The sequence below is a fragment of the Anarhichas minor genome, unplaced genomic scaffold (genome assembly GCF_050575085.1).
Source record: "Anarhichas minor isolate MPS153535 unplaced genomic scaffold, ASM5057508v1 ptg000010l, whole genome shotgun sequence".
Taxonomy (NCBI): Eukaryota; Metazoa; Chordata; class Actinopteri; order Perciformes; family Anarhichadidae; genus Anarhichas; species Anarhichas minor.
The window spans coordinates 12,987,553-13,012,568 of NW_027466456.1; the positions used below are offsets into that span (position 1 = coordinate 12,987,553).

A 25,016-nucleotide genomic window follows, 5' to 3' on the forward strand; every position below is an offset into this window, starting at 1 on the left:
GGGGATAAATAACTCCAAACATTGGATTCTTAAGATCAAAACTCTGTATGGCTAGATACCACGAGAGGAAAGTGATGTTTGCGTAATTAGGTTAGCTCAAACACTGGATGTATGTATCACGCTCTGGATTTGATGGCAAACAATCAAACAGTCCAACATACATGATTTCAGAAAGTAAGGCTCTGATTTGACACTGCGATGCTAAACAACAAGTGTGTGGAGACTAATGACTCTGGATCCTTACAGGTTTATATCTGAGGGCATCTCGGTAGGATCCAAACAGAGCGGCCTGCACTCTCAGGAAGGCCCTCGCCACACCACTTCCTGTTGCTGTGGACTGCTTCTTCAGCTTGCTCTTCAGAGAGGACACCTGGTGGAAAACATAAAGGCAGAATGTGGGAGAGAAAGAAAGTGAGGGAAAGGGAGAGAGAGAGAGACAGGTGGGAGGGTGGTAAGGGAGAGATGGAGGGGTAAAAGTTAAATTATCACCTCTGAAATTGGTAGAGGAAACAGCTAGCCCATTCTGGGTGTGAAGTGTCACATTTGCAGGTCATCTCAAAATAGGAAAGAAAATAAAGGGGAAAGCCTTTCCTCCTAGCTTATCTGTTGTGCAGCTGGGAGCACCTGCTGCTTTGCTAATTGAGCAGAGGACAGGGGGGGAGAGGGGGGGGGCAGCAGAGAGGAAATGGAAACTCGCATCTTTGCTCTTCCACTCTCACCCTCTCTCTCTCCATGCTGCCACCCCCACTCTACTCCCCATCACCTTCTTGCTTTATCGCTTCTCCCTCCATCTCTTACTTGTCCTCCTGTTTTCCCCTCCCCTGTTGGCTCTCCCGAACTCTCTCTAGAAAGGGACTCTTGACATAAAATGTCTTTAATTATTTCCCCCTCTCCTGGCTCTGTCTCCAGGACTCCAGGCGAGAGTGGAGGAGCAGCAGGCCCAAGCTTGTTTTAGGATGACAAAAGATTCACCCTGGCCACCGGGCCCTGGGGAGTCTTAGAAAGAAGTTGTCAAGAGGCTCTCCTCACCTGCTCAGCAGTAGTCTGACTGTGCTGTGGCAGAGCGAGGAGGAGGCAGAGACAGCGAGGGACTGCTGCTCTCTGTGTGGGCTGTGCCAGCGTAGCACAAAAGCTCAACGTTTGATTGGGTTGCACAGGAGGTCTAGATTACTGTAATACAGTCTGGTGTGCGCTGTTAGCAGGAGCATGGGCTTGGATCACGATTGTAAAGGAAAACCTATTAATTTAACCTTTAACTTCAGTAAGGGGACAAAAAAGAAAAATGTAACATTCTCACTAAGTAACTTTGCAATGTTATATATTTAATTCTATACTGCATAACATCATATTATAAGATAAAATGCAACAATTAATGCCAAATCTTTGTATATAGAACTCAGAAGAGTGTCTCCTACACAGTACTGTGCCTGTGGCTGGTTAGGCTTTGGTGTCTTGCTCATGGGAACTACAAGAGGGCAGATAAAGCCAAAGCGCTCCAGGTAACAATTTGCTATCTTTTTACTTCAACACTCTGAATATGGGGGAGAGAAAACTGACTCCACATGCAGAACTGATAAAAGTGTGTGTGAAACAACAAGGATTTTGTTTAACATTCTGTCTATTACATTTAACACTACACTGCATATTTCACCAGTCAATACAATCACCTGTTTATACAGTGCAACATTGTGTGGGCTCTGGTGGTTCTTGGTTCAGAGTGTGTGTCATATATTTATGTGTGAATTGTCAGGCCTGTCCACCTCTGTGAAGCAGCATAGAACATTTACTACTAATTCTATACCATTATCAATATCGTTAGTTTTAATGTCGCAGTATTTGTGGGCAGGAAGGAAAGAAAGCAAGAAAATTTGAGGTTGTGTCAACCATTAAATGACCCCATTTCTTCTGTAATGTGATGCGATTTTGATCAGGTCTACTTCAATCAGAGGAGGGCCAGAAGTATCACGCTGTGTAGCTGCAGCGTTCGAGGGATATCGTGGTCTGGCATCTGCAATTAGCCTATCTGGAAAACTTCAGGGAGGAGAAGCAAAGTGTTAGCACGGCTCATACAGAGGACCGGCGGAAAGAAACAGAGAAGGAGAGAAAGCGAGACAGAAAGAGTGGCAGTCTTAAACTGGGACAAAGACAAAACGAGCAGCGTGAATTCCTCTCCCCTGGGCTTTCTCACTCTCCACAGCGTCCCCGCGCTGCCATTGCAAATGCTCGCAGGCATCAAACAGGAAGTTTATCACGGTTAAATTAACAAGTGTCATCTCCATATTCACTCATTGTGCTAAATGCTTTTATGTTTATGTAAAGCCCTTTTTGGAATTAATATTTCATGTTAATGTGCGTTTTCACTGATTTTCTTTTTTTTCCATCCTCGCAAATCATTAAACTGTCTTTTTTTTCGGGGGGGGGGGGGGGGGGAGAATCAAAGCGAACACAATGTCAGTCTAAGTGGGGGAGGCATACCCCGAAGACTGTCAGAGAAGACGGGATAGCAGCGGAGTTTACTCTGCACACAGAGTTCTGTACAGCAGCTTTGAACGGGTGAGAGCACTGCAGCGGCAAACACTTTTTAATGAGGTGGGGACACAATCACTTGTGTTTTGTTAGCCGGAGAAAAATGGGTGATAAAGTGATAAGTTCAAAGTTTCACACTTATTCACAAGTAAGACGAGGCATGATGATGAAGATATTCTTCTTTCATCACATGTGGTAATAAATTAAATTGTCACATATAACATAAGAGTGCATGGCAAATACCAGAATATCATTTTTGCTAATAGAGAAACAAAGCACAGTCTATCGGGGCGCTCCTTCACATAGACGCAAAAAAATAATGTGTGTTTAGTAATTGGATATTGAATATGGCGTATATACCACAATCATCAGGTATGCCTCCACAGTAATGGTTCTGTCAAACTAATTAACTTCTACAGTTTGAGTGAAGCTAACGAGATGCGTACCGGCATCAGAGGAAGGCCAGGCTCTACAGGTGATAACCCTATTTGGCAGTGACATTTTTTAGTGTAAAGTCACAGTGGCGGTGATGAGATCAAAGGCAGAGAGTCCCCCATTGGGTCCAATTAGAACTGTAGCATTGTACAGGGAAGGGGCGGCAGGAGGAGAGAGGGGAGTGGGTGGTTGGGGGAGAGGGAGAAAAAAAAAAAAAAAAACTGTTGAGTTATGATATTCATAATCTATGCAGAGAGGCCTTTCCAGTACAGGTCCTCTCCCCATAGCTGTGATCTTTTCAATTTACATCAAGAGAAGATGGTCGGGGATGAAAGTGGGGCATCCAAGGCGCACAGCCCACAGAGGGCAGACATGGGGCCTCATTAAGACCCAGCCCAGCCAGCCCCAAACAGGGTTTTGAAATGCGTCACATAAAGAGCATGGGGTCAGAGGTCAGACATAGAACAGATCTCCATTTAACTCTCCAGCTGGAGATGGTAATTAGCAGGTGCAATGATGATCCCTGCCTGACTGTACGGGATGATACCGCTGTAGGTGACACCAGGCATCTGTGTGAACGTGTGAGTCCATGCATGTGTACACATGGCCACACGCGGTGCCTGGTGTCACCTACAGCGGTATCATCAAAAATTATTTTACTTGACAAAAAAAAAAAAACACCTCTGACTGTCTCTGTAAGAGATGAAGTAGCCTACGACTTCTACTGCCTATTCTGACACTCAACCTGATAATAGCATACAACCTGAGCATATTCTGTAATCACTTCATGTTCCGCAGAACAACAAGCTCTATCTGCTCATATAGTCAGTCAGACCACACGGCATATGATGGTCATTGCTGTTAATTAATATCTGGACATATTGTTAACTTTCACTTACAGTTAACAACACAAAACAAAAAACATGACAAAAAACAACAGCCATGGCTGACAATATTATATTTACTAGTGAGTAAATGAGAAACAGGTAAATAAGAGAGAGAGAAAAAAAGTTACTCACAAAACTCTGAAAATATATTTAGAATTTTCCTCTAAATCTTCACTAGAGCATAAAAAACCCTCCTAAATAACGACCCTGACACTTGTCTGTTGTTAGAAAAATAAATAAATAAAAAGTTGGGTTTTCTTCTCACAAAAAAAGAATGTTTTGTTTAAGATTCTGTCCAGGGAAAGAAAGCCATGGGGACGCAATTAAAGAACTACAAAGAAAAAAAATAGTTATGAAAATCTCCCACTTTCTTTTGATGTGCTGCAGTCTGAACTGTACACACACACACACACACACACACAAATCTGAACAAAGACACACAGAGAACCGGCAAATACTCTCATTCATGCACACACATACTTGTGCACAATGAGCATATAGCTTGCAATCTATGAAATGCATTCGTTCAATTCAAAAGAAACATTAGTTATTCAATGATTTTTTTTTTATTCTATTATCTAATCTATTTTCAGTCTTGCAGTAAATTGCTCAATAATGGGGATATTACTTAAGTTAATGGGGTGGAGTTTACTACAATCTCTCATAACTAACACATAAGACCACTAACTTCTAGTCTTTGGTATGATAGAAAATATTATGAATACTAAATTAGCAAAATTATGTGATAAAATAAATATTTAAAAACGAAAAAAAGACTGAAATAGACAAACTATTAAGGCACGCCGTGAGACATATAATTCTTAGTCGTTCACTATGTTGATCTTCTGTTAAGTACATGCAACACAATAAGTTAGTCAAGCGAAATGAAAAAGAGTGAGAAAGGAAGGGGGAGAAAAAATTGTGTGTGTGTGTGTGTTTTAATAGGGCTATCTCATTGCCATGAGACTCTCCCCGGTGTGGGGTTACTTTGTCAAGCTGACCTCTTATAGCAGCTGAGCGGCTGAGTTTTGCATACATAATTAACTACAGCTAAATGTCATCTCTCACTTCAATAACTAACGCAGTGGGTGATGCTGCTCTCTCTTTTTGACTCCTAATCCAGAGTGAACCGCCGGCAGAACGAGCATGTGAAAATGAAGTGCGGCTTTCAAACTCCACATGATTAAATGGGGGGCTGTAACACTGCAGAGAGAGTGTATGCACAGTTCAGCGCCGTCTAAAACAATCATAACCTGTAAAATAATGTCTCAAATGAGCACATATCAACATTCAATAGCAACAACAAAACTACTTTGGATCTTGCCATTATCTGTTGATAATGACAGCAGGACTGGTTCTGGTAAAGTACAGTATGTATCTGAGGTGGAGCAGCCGCGTTCCCAGCACTGAGCTAACGTCTAGTTAGTGCAGCATGTGAGGCGCTTTACTGTAGGTGGCTCCGCTATACTGGGAAGACAACCAATGAAATGAAAAACACATGGCTGTATCTAAAATGAAAATAGGACAATCTGGTGGACGTACCAAAAATCTGTGAGTAGCAAAAGTTTACTGCTGAACTAGATCTGAATGTCATTGATGAACATTCCTGGCCGAAAAATGTGTAGGTGTCCCTGTGTGTGTGTGTGTGTGTGTGTGTGTGTGTGTGTGTCGGTGCATCTGCGAGTGTTTGCCTGCTGTCGGCTGTACTCTGTTGTAGATGATGATGTAGATGTTGTTTTCTGGGAGCATCGGAAACTGAACACCAAATTAAAGCCGCAATGTTTGATTAAGTGTGCCAGGTGATCTCAGGAGAGGCGCGCAGACACAACCTCAACCCCCTCATTCATTTGTAAACCTCCAAATGCAGGCTTGAAATACAGGAAGTAGGAGTGTATGCTTTAAATCTCCCCCTTGATTGGGAATACAAATGATCAAATGTATGAAGGCCAGGAATGTATGGGTACACGGTGTCAGCAAAGTAGCGAGAGGCAGAGAGGAGGATAATAGAAGGAATTAGGCTGTGATGTGAAAGAGAGCATCTGAAAATAAAGATGTAAGCTGCATTGTAGCACCTCACCTTGAATATGTGGCACAGAAAGAATAATACATGAAAAAATATTCCCGTCATTGGTTTGAGATCAATTGCCGGGATCAAATAAAAATCGGATTCAGTCACACACTGTTTGTTTTCAGAATTAACAGACTCCTAATTCGCTATTCTTGGATACTTTTAATGACTAGCGCGGTAAACAGCTCCACCAACCAAAAGCCAATTATAACTTTATCAGCACCATGTCTGTGTGGAAGAGGAACTGTGGATCTCAGAAAGAGAAACAAAAATACCTTGATCTTCCAGGGAAAAAAATGTTTTTTATTGAATATTTCTTTTCAGTGTGCTTGTCAACACATTGATTTTACTGACACGAGCATTCTCTCTGAGATTAATATGATTTATTAATGTGTAAAAACTATTGAAACTTTCAGTTCAACTTAGGCAATCTTAAAATATGCAAAATCCAGCTAAATATACACTACGTAAAATAAATTTAAAAGGAATATATTTCTCTAATAATATCTAAAATAACTAGCGTAATAACAAAATAGCTCTAACAGAAAAGCACAGATGAAAAAAAATAGTTCCTTGATCTGCATTATTCTTTATACCAAGATACGTAAATATACCGGTTAATATAGGAAATGCTTAGATTGACTTTCAATAAATACAAAACAAATTGTACAGGTTAAGAAAAAAATAAAGAGATTGATTTTAATGCCGCTGTCAAAACATGCTTTAAAAAGACGAATCCAGAACAAAAGATCAATTAATGCTGAACGTTTGATTCATATGACATTTCCAATTTAAAAATGTCAATCGTTATTCTCAAAAGACTGTTGCATCCTTTTTTTGACCCGTTACCAATTACTCTGCTATTCAGATCTTTCCCTTTTCTGCTAAACGGAACCGCTACTGGCATGGTAGCATTTGTAATAGTCAATAAATCTAAAATATTATGTGTGAAGTTGCGGGAAAAGACCATTAAGGGGCGGGCCCTAGTGGAGCCGGTGCAGGGGTCCTGTCTGAAAGAAGGCGGCTAATTCAGGACAACTGTGAACTCTGAACCTGCTAACAGCTCGGCCACTGGTCAGCCGAGCCACTTAATGGAGTCCACATGTGCTCACACAGCCTGCATTGCCATAATTAAACGGATCTCTAAAGGTTTGCTTGAATCTATATCAGAGTGCTTTGTTTTCACTTTTAGTTCGACTTGAAAGACGGACAAAAACTGCCTGTGGCCTTCACCTTTTAATCCATTTCATGCTTTATATATTCATGCAAAGTGATGCTGGGCTTTTTAAAGTGAGAATAATCATTACTTCATTGGTCTCAGGGCTTCAGTTTCACACTGCATAAAGCCTGAGTGTTAAGTAGCCAGTGTTACAGTGAGAATTAGAGAGAAATGAAGAGTGTTTTAATAGCTTCGAAAACAACGCGCAGCAGCTCAGCCCAGGCACAGAATCGCTCGGCATTAATCAAAATTGCAGGCCTCTTTGACAAACTGAACAATGCCTCAAACATCTCCTCGTGTGTATACACAAACATCAAATGCCATGTGGCATGTCCTCATCACGAACAAGCAAACTAACAAGAGACCTGGAATTCCACTCAATTAGTACCTGCTCGCTTCCTTATTAATCTACGAGCCCCGGTGAAAAGATGAGAGGAGACAGGGAGGAAAAAAATAAAAAAAATGAATCGGAATAAAAACAACAACCATTTGTTGCAATAAATATATTAATGCCAGTGTGGTTTTCGTTTCAGGTGGTGTAATTTGACATGATATGTGGGCTATGTTCTGTCATTAGTAAGGAAAAATGGTGAGTAGGGGATCAAAGCAAAAAGGCTCAGAGTCTGCCACTTAATTTATCACACGGCAAAGACAAAGGCTTTTCTCACCGCTTCTGTCGCTTTTCAAAAGCCCTGACTCCTTTTTATGACAAACTCACTTTGCAATTTAATTCAGGGCTCGAGTCCCTGGGTGCAGAAAAGCAAGCAGGCAGGAAGTGAGAAGAAGGCGCTGCAGCCAGACAGACAGACAGACAGACAGGCAAAGGAGCAGGAGAAGCAAACAGCGGGCGCAAGAAGCGTCCAGGCTGGTGGTAAGTACTGTGAGCGAGAGACAAGAAGGCAGACAGGTGTCATGAAACTCGAGCAGCCAGGCAGCAAGGCAGGCGATAAGGAAGGCAGGCAAACAGGCTAAAAAGAGTAGGCAGGAAATTGTATAAAATGTAGGGAAAGATCGCATCATTGCAGGTTGTGAGGAGGCATTAATACACACTAGCAGCCGTACTAGGCTGAGCAGCGGTGCTAAATCAGGAGAACCAGAGAAGTGTGGGAGTGTGACAGGGTCTGGAGTCTATTGGGCAGTGGATTGAATTATATATTGCGGGTAGGACAGGAGTCCGGTAGGCGGTGTAACCTGAGAATATACTGTTAGCAGTGCAGATAAAAGTGAGTCCGCAGCCTCAGCGGGGGGCCTCACAGAGGGGCTGTAATATATACATCCATAAAAGCAGCGAAACAAATAAATTCCTTCGACAAAGACGGGGAAGACAACCTTGTGTGTCGTTCTCTGTGTTTGTGTGTGCATATGAGAGAATGTGTGTGTGTGTAAATGTGCGAGTGACCCGCACATCGTGGCGATGCTTCCTGGAGCACTGACCGGCGTCAGTGCTCCATTAATTAAAGAGACGATGCACTGGCAGGTGGCTTCACTGCCCACACTGGTAATTGGCCCCCTTCTTCCCACTATCTCCCCCTAGAAAATCACCCATCTCTGCCTTTTCTTTTCTCTTCTCTGCCTTGTTCCCTCCTCCTATCTCCCGCTCTCAGAAACGTGCCAGTGGGCAGGCAGAAATGCAAGACTTTGTGAAATAATGATTAGAATGGATGGAGATGAAGGGAAGGGAGTTGCACATTTTCCCACAAGCCTCTGATGGTCGGGGAATGCTGTTTGCCTTCAAGCGTCATACGACGCGACGGGAGTTTACTTTAGACAGCCACAATCTGAGGAGCCAGTACTGCAGTCATTAATGATGCGGGGAGGGGACAGAGCTGTACTTTGACAAGTTTCTGCATGTGTATGTGTTTGTCTGTGTGTGTTTCTCTGTTTGCGTGTGCACACGGGCGTGAGTCTCGATGTGAAAGAGGAAAAATGAACCTTCTGTGTGTCATGCGTAATGAGACAATAAAGGTTGAGAAGCTCCGGAAGGTGTGTGCGTGTGCGTGTGTGTGCGTGTGCGTGTGTGTCTCACCACGTCACTGGGCAGGTTGTGCAGGTCATCAAAGGGACTCTCCAGGGTGTTTGTGTCCACATTCAGAATAACCACATCCTCCAGTGATCGACTGCGTACTCTCTAAAGGAGGAAATGTCCAGTGTCATCAGCAACAGTGCACACGCCGCCACAGCAACTAAAACAACTCGCATCATCTCGCAATATGGAACAAATCTCCAACACTAAATATTATTACGACATGTCCAATTTTGCATTCAGAAGTGTTTATATATTATTGACAATATAAAAAATATTTTTTTACATAATGGAATTGAATCATTATTTATTTACAATCTAGCATTTCATATCAATATATTGTGGTAACTATTGAAAATTGGTAGAATCATGTATGTTTTACATATTTTAATTAACAAAGAACCTGAGAATATAGTTTGGTTAATTACTCAAAAAAAAAGGAAGAAGTGTGGCCCAGGTGTGTTTGGTAGCAGACAAAGTCTTCTCCGTACTGAAGCCCCAGGAAGGAGAAAGCACAGCGGTCACATTTAAAACCACACTGTCATCACACTCCTTTACGATTAACGATGAAATATGGCGCGAAGGAAAAAAAATATATTAGGACATCTTTATTGTAACACACACACTCACACACACACACACGCTCTAACAAAATGTAGAATGGCACTGAGAGGAAACATTTGGATTGCGCAAACATTTTCCACAGCACCAAAACCTCATGCATCAACAACAACACAGTGATGCTGTGCTGTGCTGCGTGCATTCTGATGGCGACAAATTCAGCTATTATTTCAGTGTGGCGCAGGATGCAGGCAGGTGTGGGTGGTGGGGGGGGGGGGGAGGTAGCATAGTGTGTGAATTTCTAGTTTGTCACTTTTGTGACAGCCTGTGCAGTGGAGGCTCACATGCTGATCTGGACTAATTATGTAGTGGCGGAAAGGGGGTCTGTCACGGATGCAGAGTGTGATAAATACTGCCACTGCTGCAACTGTCAGACAAATATCACACACACACACATACACAAATATATATGCATTACAACATATGCATTTGCACAATTTACACACGCACACACACACACACACACACACGCTTGCAACATGCATTCACACACAACAGCAGTGCTGGTGAAGGCTTGCCCCCCAACCAACACACAGGGTTTAGCAATGAAGGAGAAAAGCTCTTTGTTCGCAGATGCTTTTTCTGCCTTCCTCTCTCTGTCTTTTGTACTCCTGGTTAAGAATGCACACAAGCAAGACAGGGAGATAAAGAGGGAAAAAACAATCTGTCACTTTTTTGATTCAATGTGTTGCAGATGACAAAAATTGCCTTAAAGAAATATTTTATACCAAAATTAAGAGCACAATTCACCGAACGAGGTGCAGCATTATACAACTGACCATACATACTGTACAGAGGGAATAAGAGGACTTGACTATACACATTTACGGCATAATTCCTAATGCTATTTGGTTGTTCTTTTTAAGAAAATCCAAAATAGAAAAAGATCATCATTTAACATTTCATACACAGTACAGTTTTCAAAATATACATCAATTTGCAGCAACATATATAAATATGCACACACAGTATAATGATGTACATTTAAACACATGCACATTCATATGCATACACATACCCAGAGATTAACTAACGTACCTCCAGCAGACTGAGATGAACACCCACAAAATATGGCATGGGGGCACTGTGGATGGAGAGAGGAAAACAAAGCTGTGAGCAATACCAACATCAGATGGGTACGTGCAGTGAGGAAACATGTATAGAGGCTACGCTAGTACAGCACATTTCACCCGCCCATCTGAAAAGTAAACACTGAATGTTGAGGATATTGTTTGATCAACAGATTGTACTTAATCAATATGTTGAAATCTGATTAATCTTTAGTTATTCATCAAGAGATGAACTGGAATAAATGAATGATCAAAAGCTAAGAATACAAGCCGAAACTATTTCTTAAGTAAAATGTATTTATATAAAATGTATCAAATATCATATTTCATCAACTGCTGGAAATAATGTGAAACTACTAGAATGCAACAGTTGTGCACTGGATGCATTGAAACTAACTAACCTCGCATGAGATAACATAATCGTAACATAGGCAGCAAAACTGATTATCGTCCATATGTTGTTCTCAATCATATCACAGCCGCTGACTAAAAATCAGACTTCAAAATCACTTCCCCAAGAAATAACATGCGTCTCAAATTGGGAAACAATTAGATTAGGTGTGTGTGTGTGTGTGTGTGCGTGCGTGCGTGCGTGGCAGGACAAGTAAATGTATGTAGTGCTACTAATTTAAAAAAGTTACCAGAAAAAAGAGCAAACAAGTTTCTCCTTCATTCTGACTCTGAATATTTTGGATTTTCAAGCATTAACTTGTTGCTTAAAAAGGTTTTGTAAATTCTGTCTAAAACGTTCACCCTCAGCTATCAGTAAGCTTTCATTTACACACAAACGTTATTCTCATGCTAAAACTCTTATTCCTAGCACTATTTATTAGAATGATAAAAAATAATCTTAACAGTAACGTCAAAAATGCTTTTGCATGACATGTCATAAGGTTTCTAACAAGATGCTGGATTCAGAAAGTAAAGACAGACTAGGAACTCTGTCTCAAAAGCTAAAGGGTGGAAGTGTGAAATGTTTTCATTTTACTCTAAAAATATGCTTTTCATGCTTATTATCATGTAATTCTTGTTTTATGTGACATTTGTCTCCAGATTGAAAGTTGGTGGCAAGGAAAGACTGAATCATAGAGTACGTTTCCCATTCACCGAGACCAATACAATCAACAAAAACAGTGAAATAATAGAAACCATTTTTATGATGAGGTTTCCAGAGGAGGCACTAATCGGATAGCTTTGGGTCAGCGTCGTCCTGGCCAGAATGATTCAGAGGCCACAGGCTTGTAATCAACTTAAAGCAACAGCAAAACAAACAGCAGGCCTGTAGCTCTGAACTTTAGCCGCTGCTGTCTTCTGTTTCATGAATGTACTGGCTTTCAACATTCACACACGCACGCACACACATGCACAGCATCTAATATAATCGAGTTATCTAATCAGTGCACGGAGGACACCCCTGTGATTAAATAAGATAACGATGAGTCTTCACAGAGTGTTGAAAATCACATTTTACTGTCAGTGATGAATAGCTTTTTGAAGCTGACGTGTCCCTCATGGTTACAGCACTGTACCGTATGTGCTATCGGCACTGATTCGACAAAAGCTTCCTTTCCCACTCTTTTCTTACATGTACATATCTGAAGTTGATATGAACACATGTAGATTTGTAAATGAGCTGATGCTCTCCAATAGAGTCCATTCAGATTACTTGGATTTGAGTTGGATGGGTGGTAATGAACCCCTGTGAGGCTTACGATGATGCGAGTTAGGCGCCAGCACTGGCATGAAATATGGAGCAAGGTGATCCGGGTCGTTCGTTATGTCGAGGGGCCACACAGGAGAAGGCGCACACCGAGAGGAATCGGGAGAACGACTCGGAGAACGGGCGGGAGAATGTGTGAGCGTGTGTGTCTGCACTTTTACACCGAGGTTTTAGCGACAGAGCCCGGTGCATGACCAGCACACACGGCGTGATGTGCGATTACGTGTCTATACTGTCAGGTATGTGTGTGAGCGTGCATGTGTGTGTGTGTGTGTGTGTGTGTGTGATTTAGAGGGTGGCTGGAAAAAGAGAGAACGAAGAAGAGAAAAGATGGGGGTGTAAACATGTATTATGATGATCTTGATGGTTTTCTTGTATGTGTGTGTGTGTTTCAGAGGTGGTCAGCCTTACCAGCAGTAGTCCAGAAGATGCGGGGGCAGTACAGGGATGAAGATGTGCTGCCAGTACATAGGAAAGAGCAGAGCAGCTGCACCGTGGACACATGCAGTTAACTACAGAGAGGGAAAGAAGCGAGACATACTCAACACAACTTTCCAAGGCAACGCTAAAACTAAGAAAAGCAAAGACATTTCTATGCTATATGTTTACTGGTAATTTCAATTATTTGTCAGCCTCAAGATTCAGCCCACAGAAAGAAGTAGAAATAGTAGAAAATATATTTGAAAAAAATACTGCTGGTCTCCTTTTCTTTCGCGTTCATTTCTTTAACTTATTCAAGTAAGTTTCTACACAACTAACGTCCATCGAACAGAACAGCAGCTCTATTTCATTCTGAACAATATTCTGTTTATTACAAATATAGAGGTCTGATCAAGGTTGTTGCTGTGGTGATGCTGTGTGTTAAAATATGTCTGATTTCATTGAGTTAGCTTTTAATCTTGCTCACAGACAAAAGCACTCGGAAAGAAAAACGTGGTGCACCGACATATGTCTGGTGCTGTTGTGATGAACACGACCTGCGAGCTATTGTTGGAGGAAGAGAAGAACAGACTGAAAGCTGGAGATCAACCAGTTGATAGGAGCCTCGTCTTAAACACATGACAGAAACACAGCAGAGGAGAGGCAGATTGATGAGGAGGTGAGAGGGAAAGTACTGAAAAGACTGACATGAAGAAAAGGCAACACATGCTTTACACACAGGGAACATGAAACCAATGTTTCCTCCATATTGATTCATTTGTGGCGGGTCATCACTGCAATAATATTGCTGCTTTTGCACATTGGCATTGAGACATTTTAATAAAAAAAAAGAAAAAAAAGAATTCAAAGCACAGATTCTAACCTGTTTTTGCACACAGAAATGAGAGCAAACACAAGCCCAGTGCTCATAATTAACTGCTTTTAAATTCAATGTCAATGTGAGAATTGTGCTGCGACCAGCACAAAACAACAAAAGGAGCCCAAAAACAGTGCTGACAGTAATCATAAAAAAATCTGAATTACACCAACTAGTATGACTACCAAATTAAAGAGAAAATAAGCCCTTTTTCAACAAATAATGAGAAGCAATCACATGAAGATGGCATTCCTTTTCAAAGGAGCTCTCTACATTGTCAAACAAACATTACACATAAAATTAAAGTCATTGTCTCCCATTGTCTTAAAACCAGAACCCCCCTCTTGACATCCCGTCTCATGAAAACCCAGATATAGTAATGACCTGCAACACACACACGCACACACACACACACACACACACACACGCACACACACACGGCAGGAGAAAGAGGCGTTAGCTCATCCCCCAGATTAAAATAACATGATTAAATATGGAAAGAGAACAGAGGTCTGAGGGGCTCCTGCGGGACTTCATTAGGGCAAATTGCCAAAGAATGAAACATGAGTTAGCCAAGAGAGACTGCGGGCTAGGCCAATACCGCCGGGACCCTCGGAGCAGCAGCCGCCGTTATACTGCTGCAGCTTCACAGTCAATGTGTGAAGCGGACACACACTATCACACACACACACACACACACACACACGCACAACTACCAGGAGACCCCATGCTCACTCACACATACACAGTGTCACAATTGACCGGCCAAAAGCGGATGAGATCGGCAACTGAAACCCACCGCGGCCAGAGAAAGAGGAAGAGAGCCCCACCCTCTGAATGCACCCCGGATATCAACACCGGACATCTGAAAGGCTTAAAACAGAAAGTGTGTGTTTGTGTGTGCGTGTGCCCATGTGCATCCCTCCCTGCATGTTTGTTTTAACTGCATTCATTTTTCATATCGGCTGAAAAAAAAGAGCCAATGATCTTTTTTTTTTTTATTGTCTCTGTGCTTTTCTCTCATGCACCCAGTCCCACAATAGTTAGGACTTAATCAACATTTAATTGGTGTCTTGCTCTGTGTATCTGCATATGCATATTCCCGCTGCATGCCGTCTTCAAATAAAACAACAATGCCACGCTCCTGTCAGGATTAATTCCCTGGCAAACAGTTTGTTTTTTTGCTAATTCTGAAAATAAATCAATGCTATGAATATTAATGTCTGAAAGTGAGGCACTTGGTGGAAGAGCTACTAACAAAACCATCGCACCCTTCTCCCTTTTCCAAAGCGAGGACGGTAAGGGGCCATTAAATTGTGATGAAGAGAGGTCAGCAATCCGGCTGTGGATATACATACACACACTGAGCGGAGCGCCAACAGGCGAGTGTATTCCTCCTCTGGGAGTGCAGACAAGCCCCAGTCATTCACTGGTACCAGGAGGTAATGGCACAGAACACCTCGCTAACCAACTCCAATTATCTCCACCAGGCCTCAAGGTGAGCCCCCCAACTGGCATGATTTACTCTCAGGTTGAAAGGGAAAACAGGAGTCTCTCTCTCTCTGCCTCTCTTCTTCTCAGGCTGGGTGGCTGTGTGTGTGTGGGGGGGGGGGGGGGGGGGGGGGGGGGGGGGGGGGGGTACTGATACTAAGATAATGATTTATATGGCAAAATCTAGATTTCTGTTTACTTTTATTTGCTATCTACAAAGCAATGGAGGTGGCAGTGTGCCTGAGATAAGGCATTTGGAAGGAGCTCCAGAGGAATAGTTCACATATTTGCTTCTCTAATTCAGCTTAATAGAGAGCTCCGTGTCCTTGTTCAGGTTTTATAACGAACAAGGCAAAAAGTAAAAAGGAATCTAAACTGGAAAAAAGAGAAATCGTACCCCTCGTTCTTTTTCTTCATTTAGAGAGGGGGGGCTTCACATGAGAGTGGGTCATGAGAGGCTAAGGCTGATAAAATATTTGCCAGGCTGATAAATAATAGATGAGTGGAGCCAAATGGCTTACACGCTCCACAAAAGACCTGGGTGCTTAATATTCCATTCAATGGAGAATCACAGATACAGTCCCCAAGAACAAATACAGGATTAGGTGCTGGGTCCAGTCCTCAGGGACCAGGGCTCTGCCCTGTAATGAGGGGCTGCCTGCCTCTTACACTGTGTGTGTGTGTGTGCGCGCGTGGGGGTGTGTGTGTGTGTTTCCCCCTTCCTCTGAGAGAAGCTAACCGATTATACAGCGACAGCCTGCTTCAAAAAGCAGTCAAGGTCTTTGGTTCTGCCCCGAGAGCTTTTTTTGGTGCGCTGTAGCTGAGACAGAAAGTACCCACACTAACACTGGTTTTCCAAGATCCATTCAACGGGACTAAAGGAAGGAGAGACAAAAAAAGAGAGAGGGAGAGAGGATGACGTGAAAGTGGGAGAAGAAGAAAGAGAGAAGTGAAGAGATAGAATTTGCAATGCAACTTTGAAGTAGGTAGCAATCAACTTAAGCTAAGAGGTCACACGACCAGTTTTGTCAATAATGGGGTCTGAGCGTGAGTCAATCGCTGTGTCCCATTCAATACAACATACTAATAGTATACAGGAAGAACTACCCAATGTCTCAGCATACTGTTATTTGCAGTTATTATGAAAAAAAAAAAAACATAATCAGGATATGAAACAATGTGTGTGACGTCAATCACACTGGGACTTTGGTATGTCACTACCAATTAAACTTCACAAATAGACATTAAAATGTTTTTCAATCATTCGACAGTAAACTTTTCTGCTGTGTTCACAAAGCTGTTTTACCACCATCTACAATTTGTTTTAATACTTTCCAGCTGTGAGCAGCTCCCCCATTTCCTCTGTGAGTTGCATTGTGGGAAAATAATGTCCATCAGCAGTACAGTTCTGTTTTTAAAGCACACTTGTTTGATTTACTGAACTATATCACTTCTGCACAGTGAACACACCACATTGCACCCTGCTTAGAAGTAGTATGTAGTATGGAATAGGGATTCAGCTCATGCGTTTATTTTCTGCAAGAAATTAACAAAAAAGCTGAATTATGACACACACGTTTACGCAATAAAAAATAAAAAAAGGACATGTGAGCAGAAACAACAACTCTCCATATTCATACACAACTCTTCAACACGGATGTTTCCCTAAAGAGCCGGACCCACCAGAGACCTCAGATCTTCTCAACACTGCAACTCTGAGCTCTGCAGACTGTCAGTAAGCTTCCACCTACACCATTCCTCTTTACCTGAGCAACTGGACATGTTGAAGTGAAACGCAGACAGAATATGGAGAAACTGCTACCGTGGGGGCCTAGATACACCTCTTTCGCATATATTTCATATTAAACGGCAGTGTTATGGAGATTTTACTGGACTGAGGACATAACAACGCTCGCTCCCTCTGCTTAGATACTCTTAGATGAGGGAATCTTTCGCACATGTTAAATTACAGCGAGCGCAGAGTGTGAGACAAATAGCTGCTGCTGCAGGCAATGTAATTCAATTTGACAGGAGGAATGGTATCAACAGAGTCGCTCTTGACCTCTTCACACCAGCCTCAAACACTCATTTCCCCTCCACTAGCCTTTCCTTCCAACTCCGTCCCTACGCACTCTCCAAATTCAATCCTCTCTTCTCCTTCTCCTTTCCCAGCCTCATTTCCATTCCCGTTTCTTCATTCCTTATTCCGTTTTCCTCCTCTCATCCTGCTGCCTTCTGTCCATTTGCTACCCATCCCTCCTTTCTCCTGTTGGTTTGTCGCTGTGTTAGCCTTCCCCCCCTCCCCTCCCCTGCACAGAGTAAGTCACCAATTACGCGCGCTCTGCTTCTCCCTCTGTTGACAAACGCCGGTGTCAGGCCCGGCACAACGCAGGTGTGCCACAAACAAGTAGGTGGCACAGGGAGAGAGAGAGAGGGCACACGGGACGACACAGGTAACGGCTAACGCCAGGCCTCCCACACATGCACACACAGCCACCGACTCGACACAAGACATAAGGTACAAACACCTGTGAGCGCAGAAGACACACAAACAGATGCATGCGAACGAGACACAAACACCCACAGCATGCACATGCACACGCACACAGCGGCACAAGTCAGACACATGGCATGGGCCTGAGATAAGTCTATCGAGGAGAAGGATGTCCCGATGTTCTGCAGATGCCCCACAACAGAGAGACGCATTAAGACACCCAGGAAGAGGGAGGCAAAGTCAGAGAGAAAGAGAGGTGTAGCCAGGGTGAGTGAGAGACAGATGGACAGAAAATAATAATGTCAGCGAGGAAGAATAACTTAGATAGAGAGAAAGCAAAGAGACGGAGAGAAGTCATGGAAAGAGAGGAGAAGAAGAACAGAGGAAAAGGCAGGAAACAGAGAGACAGCTGGCACTCTAGGGCATGGTGGATGGATAGTTCCTTGTTAGCATAGGCCTGACAGGCTGATGAGAGGGCTGCTGTCAGCCGGTGCTGGGGCCGGGCTGTGTGAGTTTGGGCGATAGGCAGGGCAGAGGCTGGGCTCGAGAGCTGGGGGGCCTCGGCAGATGAAAGACACGGAGGGTGGTGGGGCGATGGTGGTGGGGGTCCTCCCAACTGACTAGTTAGAGGAAGGGCCGATGCAGCCCTATTATACGGCCCTATGACAAGGCTGCACGCTCGGCTGGCTCCCGCCCCAGCGCCACCGCCGACCAGCCTTTTAAAACAGTGGTACCATTCACCTCCGGTCACGAAACAGCAATAAGTCAACTGACGCATTGTTGTAAGATCATGATTTATTCCTTTGCTGTTGGCTGCTTGCGAGACGCGCCGGCCATGTACCGGCAGACTGACACACTGGGTTCACCGGGGGGCTTTAACACAGGCAGCACCTAGAGCAGGCAGAATAAATGCAGTATATCTTTGTGTGTCTGTCTGTGTGTCTTTCTCTCCCGCTTTCCACTTTCTCTTTGCTCGGCTGAGAGGCTGGACAGGCGGAGGTGGTGAAAAGCAGCTGGATGGTACTAACGATGTTACTAACAATACCTTCTCTCATACATCCTCTATCTGTGGCAAGCAGACTAGAGAAACATTACCTGTCTATTCAGTGACTGCCAACACTCACTTTCACAAACATTTTGACAAACTGTGACATTAATTATATATTTCCCATCTTCAGATATTTGATCACAAGGCAGTGGTGTAGATAATGAGCTGGGCTTTTTGCTCTTAAGCATGTATACACTTAGATATCTGGCCTACAGCATCATGGCAGAACTAGGAGGTCATTCTACCCAACAGCAAAAAATAACGCATCACAGGAGCAGTAATAACATCAGTCCTGCTAGTAATCCCAGTGGAGATGTGAAAATACCTTTGTAATGCAGTGCCTGACATGTATCGCTACCAAACCAAAACACCTCTTCCCTGAGGAAGATGGATGGATAGACAGATGAGTGGATGAAGGATTGCGGAGGATAAAAAAGGTTTACAGGGGTAAAGGTCTGACGTGGAAGCTCTTAAAAAATCCTGTCGACATAAATTTGTGAAAAAAAACAAGCCAAGATTAGTCTCCGAGCTGCAGAAAACCATAAATCACAGACAAATATCGCCTCCACCCCCTCTTCCTGATAAAAAGAAAAACACCTTCACCCTTGAGTCTGATAATTTACATCGTGTAACCCTGGTGTCACAGCACAGTGTGCAGCCTAGACCCCGAGCGCAGTGCTGCTGGTCTGAGGAGCTGAGGGGGGAGACAGGTGATATTCTCTGAGGGCTGGGTCATTTTTTACAGCTCTTTCTGAGTGTAGATCCTATGGGAGACCTTGGGTACCGTTCCCTCCAGCACCCATCACCACCCACAGGTCCCTCCGGCTGTTCAGTGTTCTCCAGCCTTGTAGATACCAAGGCAGGACCAGCTACACTACAGATACAGAGAGGACTTGGATGACATCACTTCCCTCTCCCATCTCATCTGTCATAAACATTTGGCTCTGCCTCATCAGCCACATAGATAACAGGGGGGGGGGGGGGGGGGGGGGTTGGAATGAGGAACAGAGGGAGGAAGAGGGGAAGAAAGACACAGAGAGGTCTCCTCCCTCATACAGACAGAAAGAAGGGACTTTAAATTATGTGAGAGAGTTAAGACATGTAATAACGGATAATTTAAGGCTTTTTGGCCGTTAATATGTTGCAGCTTTTAGACAAACAGTCAGATATAATCCAGCTTTAGTGTGGACTTCACAGCTTGTCAGAGCGTGGTGATAGTGCGGCTGTCTGAGCGCAGGACGCCCGGGCAAAGAGGGGGGTGTGTGGGGGGGGGGGGGGGGGGGGGGGCAGCAGACAGATCTGTACATGTAGCGTAGCCATGTCAGATAAATATTCTCATCATATTAATTAGGGTTTGATATCCTGCTGGATTATTGATGAAGAGAATCATGTTCAATCTCGGAAACGGTCCCAACATTAGAGCGATATACTTCTTTTTAAGAGGGCACATCGGTTTCTGAATTTGTAAAGAAGCCAAAAATAGCAACCGTGACTCTCCATGACTGCAAATTAGAAAACAAAGTGAGATAGCCAACATGAACCCTACATTACAAAACATGACATTTTAGGACTGAAAGTTTCCCCTCAACTTGAATGCAATGTTTAGGAAACTCGTCCTTCATGTGGTTGCAGGATTTGTTTTCTAACCTTGTGCCTGACAGGGCAGAGCTGATAACTGACTGCAGCTTGAGAGAATGACTTGGAAGGAATGGACTCACAGTGCTAAGCTTGGTTGAGGTAATGATGATGCGCCGTTCATGCAGCATACTGGCGTAGAGCTGGAGCATGTTGTTGACATCCACAGCCACAAAGTACTCTGTCAGGTTCCTCTGGAGATAGACAGGAACAGAGGGATGTGCAGGTTCATAACAAACTGTCCTTGTTTACAGTAAAGTGTCAATGCTACAGACGGTGAGAGCGCCAGAGTGTGCTAAAAAAGAGATACACACAGTACTGGCTGTAAAATAACTTGGACTGCAATCTCGGCACGTTTTTTTGCAGCAAAATGTTAGAGAAATACAGTAAATAGTAATGTTCGAAAAAGTGTCAATCAATGTTGCTTGAATTTGTCAGATTGATAACTCATAAAGACTGTGGATGCTCCGTGCTTGAGCTACAATTTGAATACAAAATAATAATAAAAAAAGATGGTGTGTTTAATTTGAATCCTCTAATGCCCACGACGATCACTGAACTCCGACATTAAAAGTACAAGCACCACAGGAGATACAACTGAAACAAAAGGATGATGCAATGATTTCAAAAGGTGACAAGTGTATCTGATTAAAAAAACGATTAGAGGCGAAGATGTTTCCAGAAGAAAACGCATCTCTCTTCAACTCCTTTTCTTTTTCCTTGAATACTTACGCTCTCAGGGATGGTTGGCAGTCCATTGATATCCGGGGCGATGAAGTAGGAGTGCTGCGAAAACACAAACACGCAGGAGAAAGAAGAGAGAAGGTCACCAGTGAAGCATACCACTCACACAGAAAAGAATGAGGGGAATAGGGGGGAGGAAAGGCCGTTCACTTTGTTCTATGATTTATGGCTCATCTTCAGCTCTGTCTATATGAATTGCTGAGCTGGTGTCTGAACTGTGGCAACGCTTTTATCAGGCCTGCAGAACAGAGAAAGCTCAATAGCAGCTCAGCTCCCCATAGACACAGACTGGGGTGATGTCTCCGGTGGAAAACTGAGTCTTTATTTAAGCATTAAAAAGGCTTGGGGAGCACCAACACACAGACAACAGTATGTGCACATGTGCATCCACACAGACACACATACACAGGGACACTCACACACAGGTTGTTTAGAGGATCACAGGGCTGCCTGTCTCACTTTGGGAGAGCAGGGCAGGTTCAGTGTTCAGATAAAAGGGGCCTGAGAGAGGTGGTGTTTGGAGACAGGTAGACAAAGCATCAACTGAAACACACCGTTGTGTTTCTCACACACACACTCTCTCCTGTATGCTTATTACACCTGCGTTTCTCAAAGCCTTCACTCTACCATCTGTTGCAGGTAGTCGCTTAAATTGTAAATGTAAATCATGTAAATATAGCGCCTACAGTAGATACTTGCACCGTATTTAAAATGTTAAAATGTATTTAATCTTCTAAGACTTCTCAGTGTTTAAACTTGTGACCACTATTTATTTGTGATGCAAATCATCGAACAAATAATGTCTAATATGGGCTTACACACACAGTCAGTGTGTTGTCTGATGTGTGGCCCCTGTGGCAGGAAGACTGACATCCAACACCTGAGAGTTGGTGGCAAAACAGCAGTGCAGCCGAGACTTACGTCTGATTAGGAAACAATCTGCACTTTGAAAGGAGCTTTGAAGGGAAGAAATGCTAAATAGGAAAAAAATAAACGCCTTAAACAGAAGACAAAATGACAGTAATGCATTACATAACAATACAGTTAAGAGTGTGCAAACATAAGAGTCATTCAGAATCAGCAACCCACCGTAAGCGTCACCACCAAGAAGGAAAGATGTGAAAGCCCGTCACAGTCAGACAGTAAAAATATGGAGTTTAAAAAACCCACAACAATGGAAGAATATTAGCTTAATGTGCTGAGCAGGGTCGTGACAATTGGACTTGATTCTGTGCTATTTTGAGCACTGCTGGGTTAACCCTATAGGTCATGACATTGTTCGCTAACTGATTCAACAATGTCCAGGAACTACAATGTTTCGTGAGCACATTTATTATATAAAGTGCTGCTGGTCAGTTTTGTTTCTGGCAACCTACACAATCTCTCAAAATGATTTATTCATTAGGGGATTTATAATACCATTACCATGAGAATTACAGAATGATGCTTATTAGTCTTAAGTGACAGTGTTTGAGAAAACATCGACCGACTGTAAGGATGAAGAAAAAGCAATGGCAGCACATAACTTTGTCTGCAGTTGACATTGGACCATTCAGTTGAATGTAAAACAAACTAAAATGTTTCACCTCTAAGTGCATTAAGTTGGAAAAATGTGAAAATATTTATCATGAGTAAACGAGAGTCATATTCCCAGAGGACGATTGTTGTAGTCAAGCGAAGCTGAGAGGAGATAAACATGCAGCAAACATTCTTTGTCTTTTGAGTTTTTTTTTTACAGGCAATGATATTGTTTTTGAGCATAAGCAACTGCTACACCCCCTTCTTTATGGCAAGTGACTTTCTTTAAACGTTTGAATTGCTGCGGCCATATTTGCATGCATATTATGGACAGCTACCACTACACCTTAACAGAGTATCTACAACAAAACATAATTGTTTACATGGCAGTGAAAGACAAAAGAGGAAAACATATGCAAGGAAAGCATTGGTTATACTAGAGCAGATGCCCTCTTCCACTGTTTCCCGTTTTCAACAGCAGCAGGCTACATACAAACATTAAACACACAAGTGCATTTTATGTTAAAAATATGAATTTTTGGCAGATTAAAAATTTCAAACAGAAGCCAACCTGTTGTTCTGTAGCAAGACAGAAACAAAACTACCAGGTTTTTCTGCCCTGGAAGGATGTGCAAAAGGGAAGAAGCTAAATAATATTAATGCTTTTAATGTGCTTATTCTAATGACAGCTACTGTATGTTGGTGAATTTTGATGCGTTGCACTACATTTTTTTTTCTATTTAAGGAAACGCTGGTGGTTTGTTTGTGTTTATACTGTACGAAGCAGAAGTAGTAGTAGCAGAAGTTAGCATTGCAGCTATTAGCTTACTGTGATTTAATGCTACGACACCAGTAACTGCAGCCATCTTCTATCTCACAGTCATAATAAATGTACGCATTGTACACTTCTGCAAACCAACAGATGAATTTAAAGTTGACGTTTCTGAACCAAAATTATATTTCATAAATATGTTTATCTTATATCATATATCAGCCTCGTATCACGCTGACAGAAACGCTCACTGACTCGTGGTTAACGTAGTGAAACGATTGGTTAGATTCAGGCAGAGACAGTTCAGTAATGGCATTTTTCAGACAGACAAATTGAGAGAAAATGAACTTAGTTTGAGACCTTTCTGTGTCTCAGCAACACACTCTTGAGAGGTCTGGCAACTTTGCTTCGTTCGCAAAAAAAAGGATTACTCAGGATTAACATACTTATTTAACCCAAACAGTGTTGTTTCCCTAAACCTAAATGCTTTGGTGCCTTAATGTGACTGAACTGCGACCATTTCGAGGGCGCCATGTCGTTAGCGTGTCCTGTAGTACTGTGATCCACCAGATCGTAAAGTCAGCATTTATTTTTTGGTTTCACAAGGGACACGAACAGCGGTGACAAGGGGTTAAAGTCTTGTGTTTGTTTGACCCATCCAGCATCACTCCTGCCCGGCCTTAGTGGACTTTGTCACTTGTTATACTCAGAGTTATACTACGTAACTTTCAATAACGGTCGCTTAACAATACTACGTCACTTGCTCTGCGCGTTGCTCGTTGTACCACGTCGCTTGCTTTGACCTAATGGAGAAAACGTAGACATTCATCACATCAGTGGTTTGCAGAAACGTACGGTGCCAACATTTTTCCTGGCAACTTTATAAAACACAAATACATAGCAACTTATACAGAAACACTTGTGTACAACTTTTAAATGATTTACACTTGAATGAAGTCAAACGTTTCACAGTGAACCTCACTGAATTTTCACTTTCCAGTGGCACTTAAAGAACTTCTTAGTTTTTGTAAAATTATTAAATGAAGACAATAGATCACAAAAATATACATTTGAATGACTGTTATTCCTATAATACCTTATTAATTAACTCTCACTCTTACATTGGTATACAATGAAGGTACAGATGAGCGCAGTTCTGCTTCCACCTCATTCCTAACCTGCTGAGCCATTTTTCACTTTACATTGAGCTGAATGCTCCAATCAAAGATCAGGGACATCTGAGGCACGGAACAACCCTCCATAAGCATACATAGTTACTAAAGTATACTGTAAATCTCTCCGTCTCTCTTTTTCTGTGCGCTAAATAATGTTTCCCTGTTGGTCGACCATTTCATGGCACTGTGATAATCACAAGCCATGCTCCTCAACACAACCCGGGCTTTCATTGGCTGTTTTGCTTGCTTATCTGCATTTTTCTTTTTCTTTCA

General features: G+C 42.7%; 1 protein-coding gene across 3 annotated transcripts in view; it reads right to left on the reverse strand.

Annotated features, from left to right (window-relative positions):
• The window catches only part of dennd1b (DENN/MADD domain containing 1B), a 97,072-nt gene that overhangs the window by 23,864 nt on the left and 48,192 nt on the right, over positions 1-25,016 (reverse strand). For all 3 annotated transcript variants that reach the window (XM_076088247.1, XM_076088246.1, XM_076088248.1), the window contains 6 exons: positions 21,267-21,320; positions 20,618-20,728; positions 12,981-13,081; positions 10,818-10,863; positions 9,162-9,263; positions 245-370 (listed from right to left, as the gene is read on the reverse strand). In XM_076088247.1, the coding sequence (XP_075944362.1) occupies positions 245-370; positions 9,162-9,263; positions 10,818-10,863; positions 12,981-13,081; positions 20,618-20,728; positions 21,267-21,320 (540 nt within the window). The remainder of the gene's footprint in view (positions 1-244; positions 371-9,161; positions 9,264-10,817; positions 10,864-12,980; positions 13,082-20,617; positions 20,729-21,266; positions 21,321-25,016) is intronic.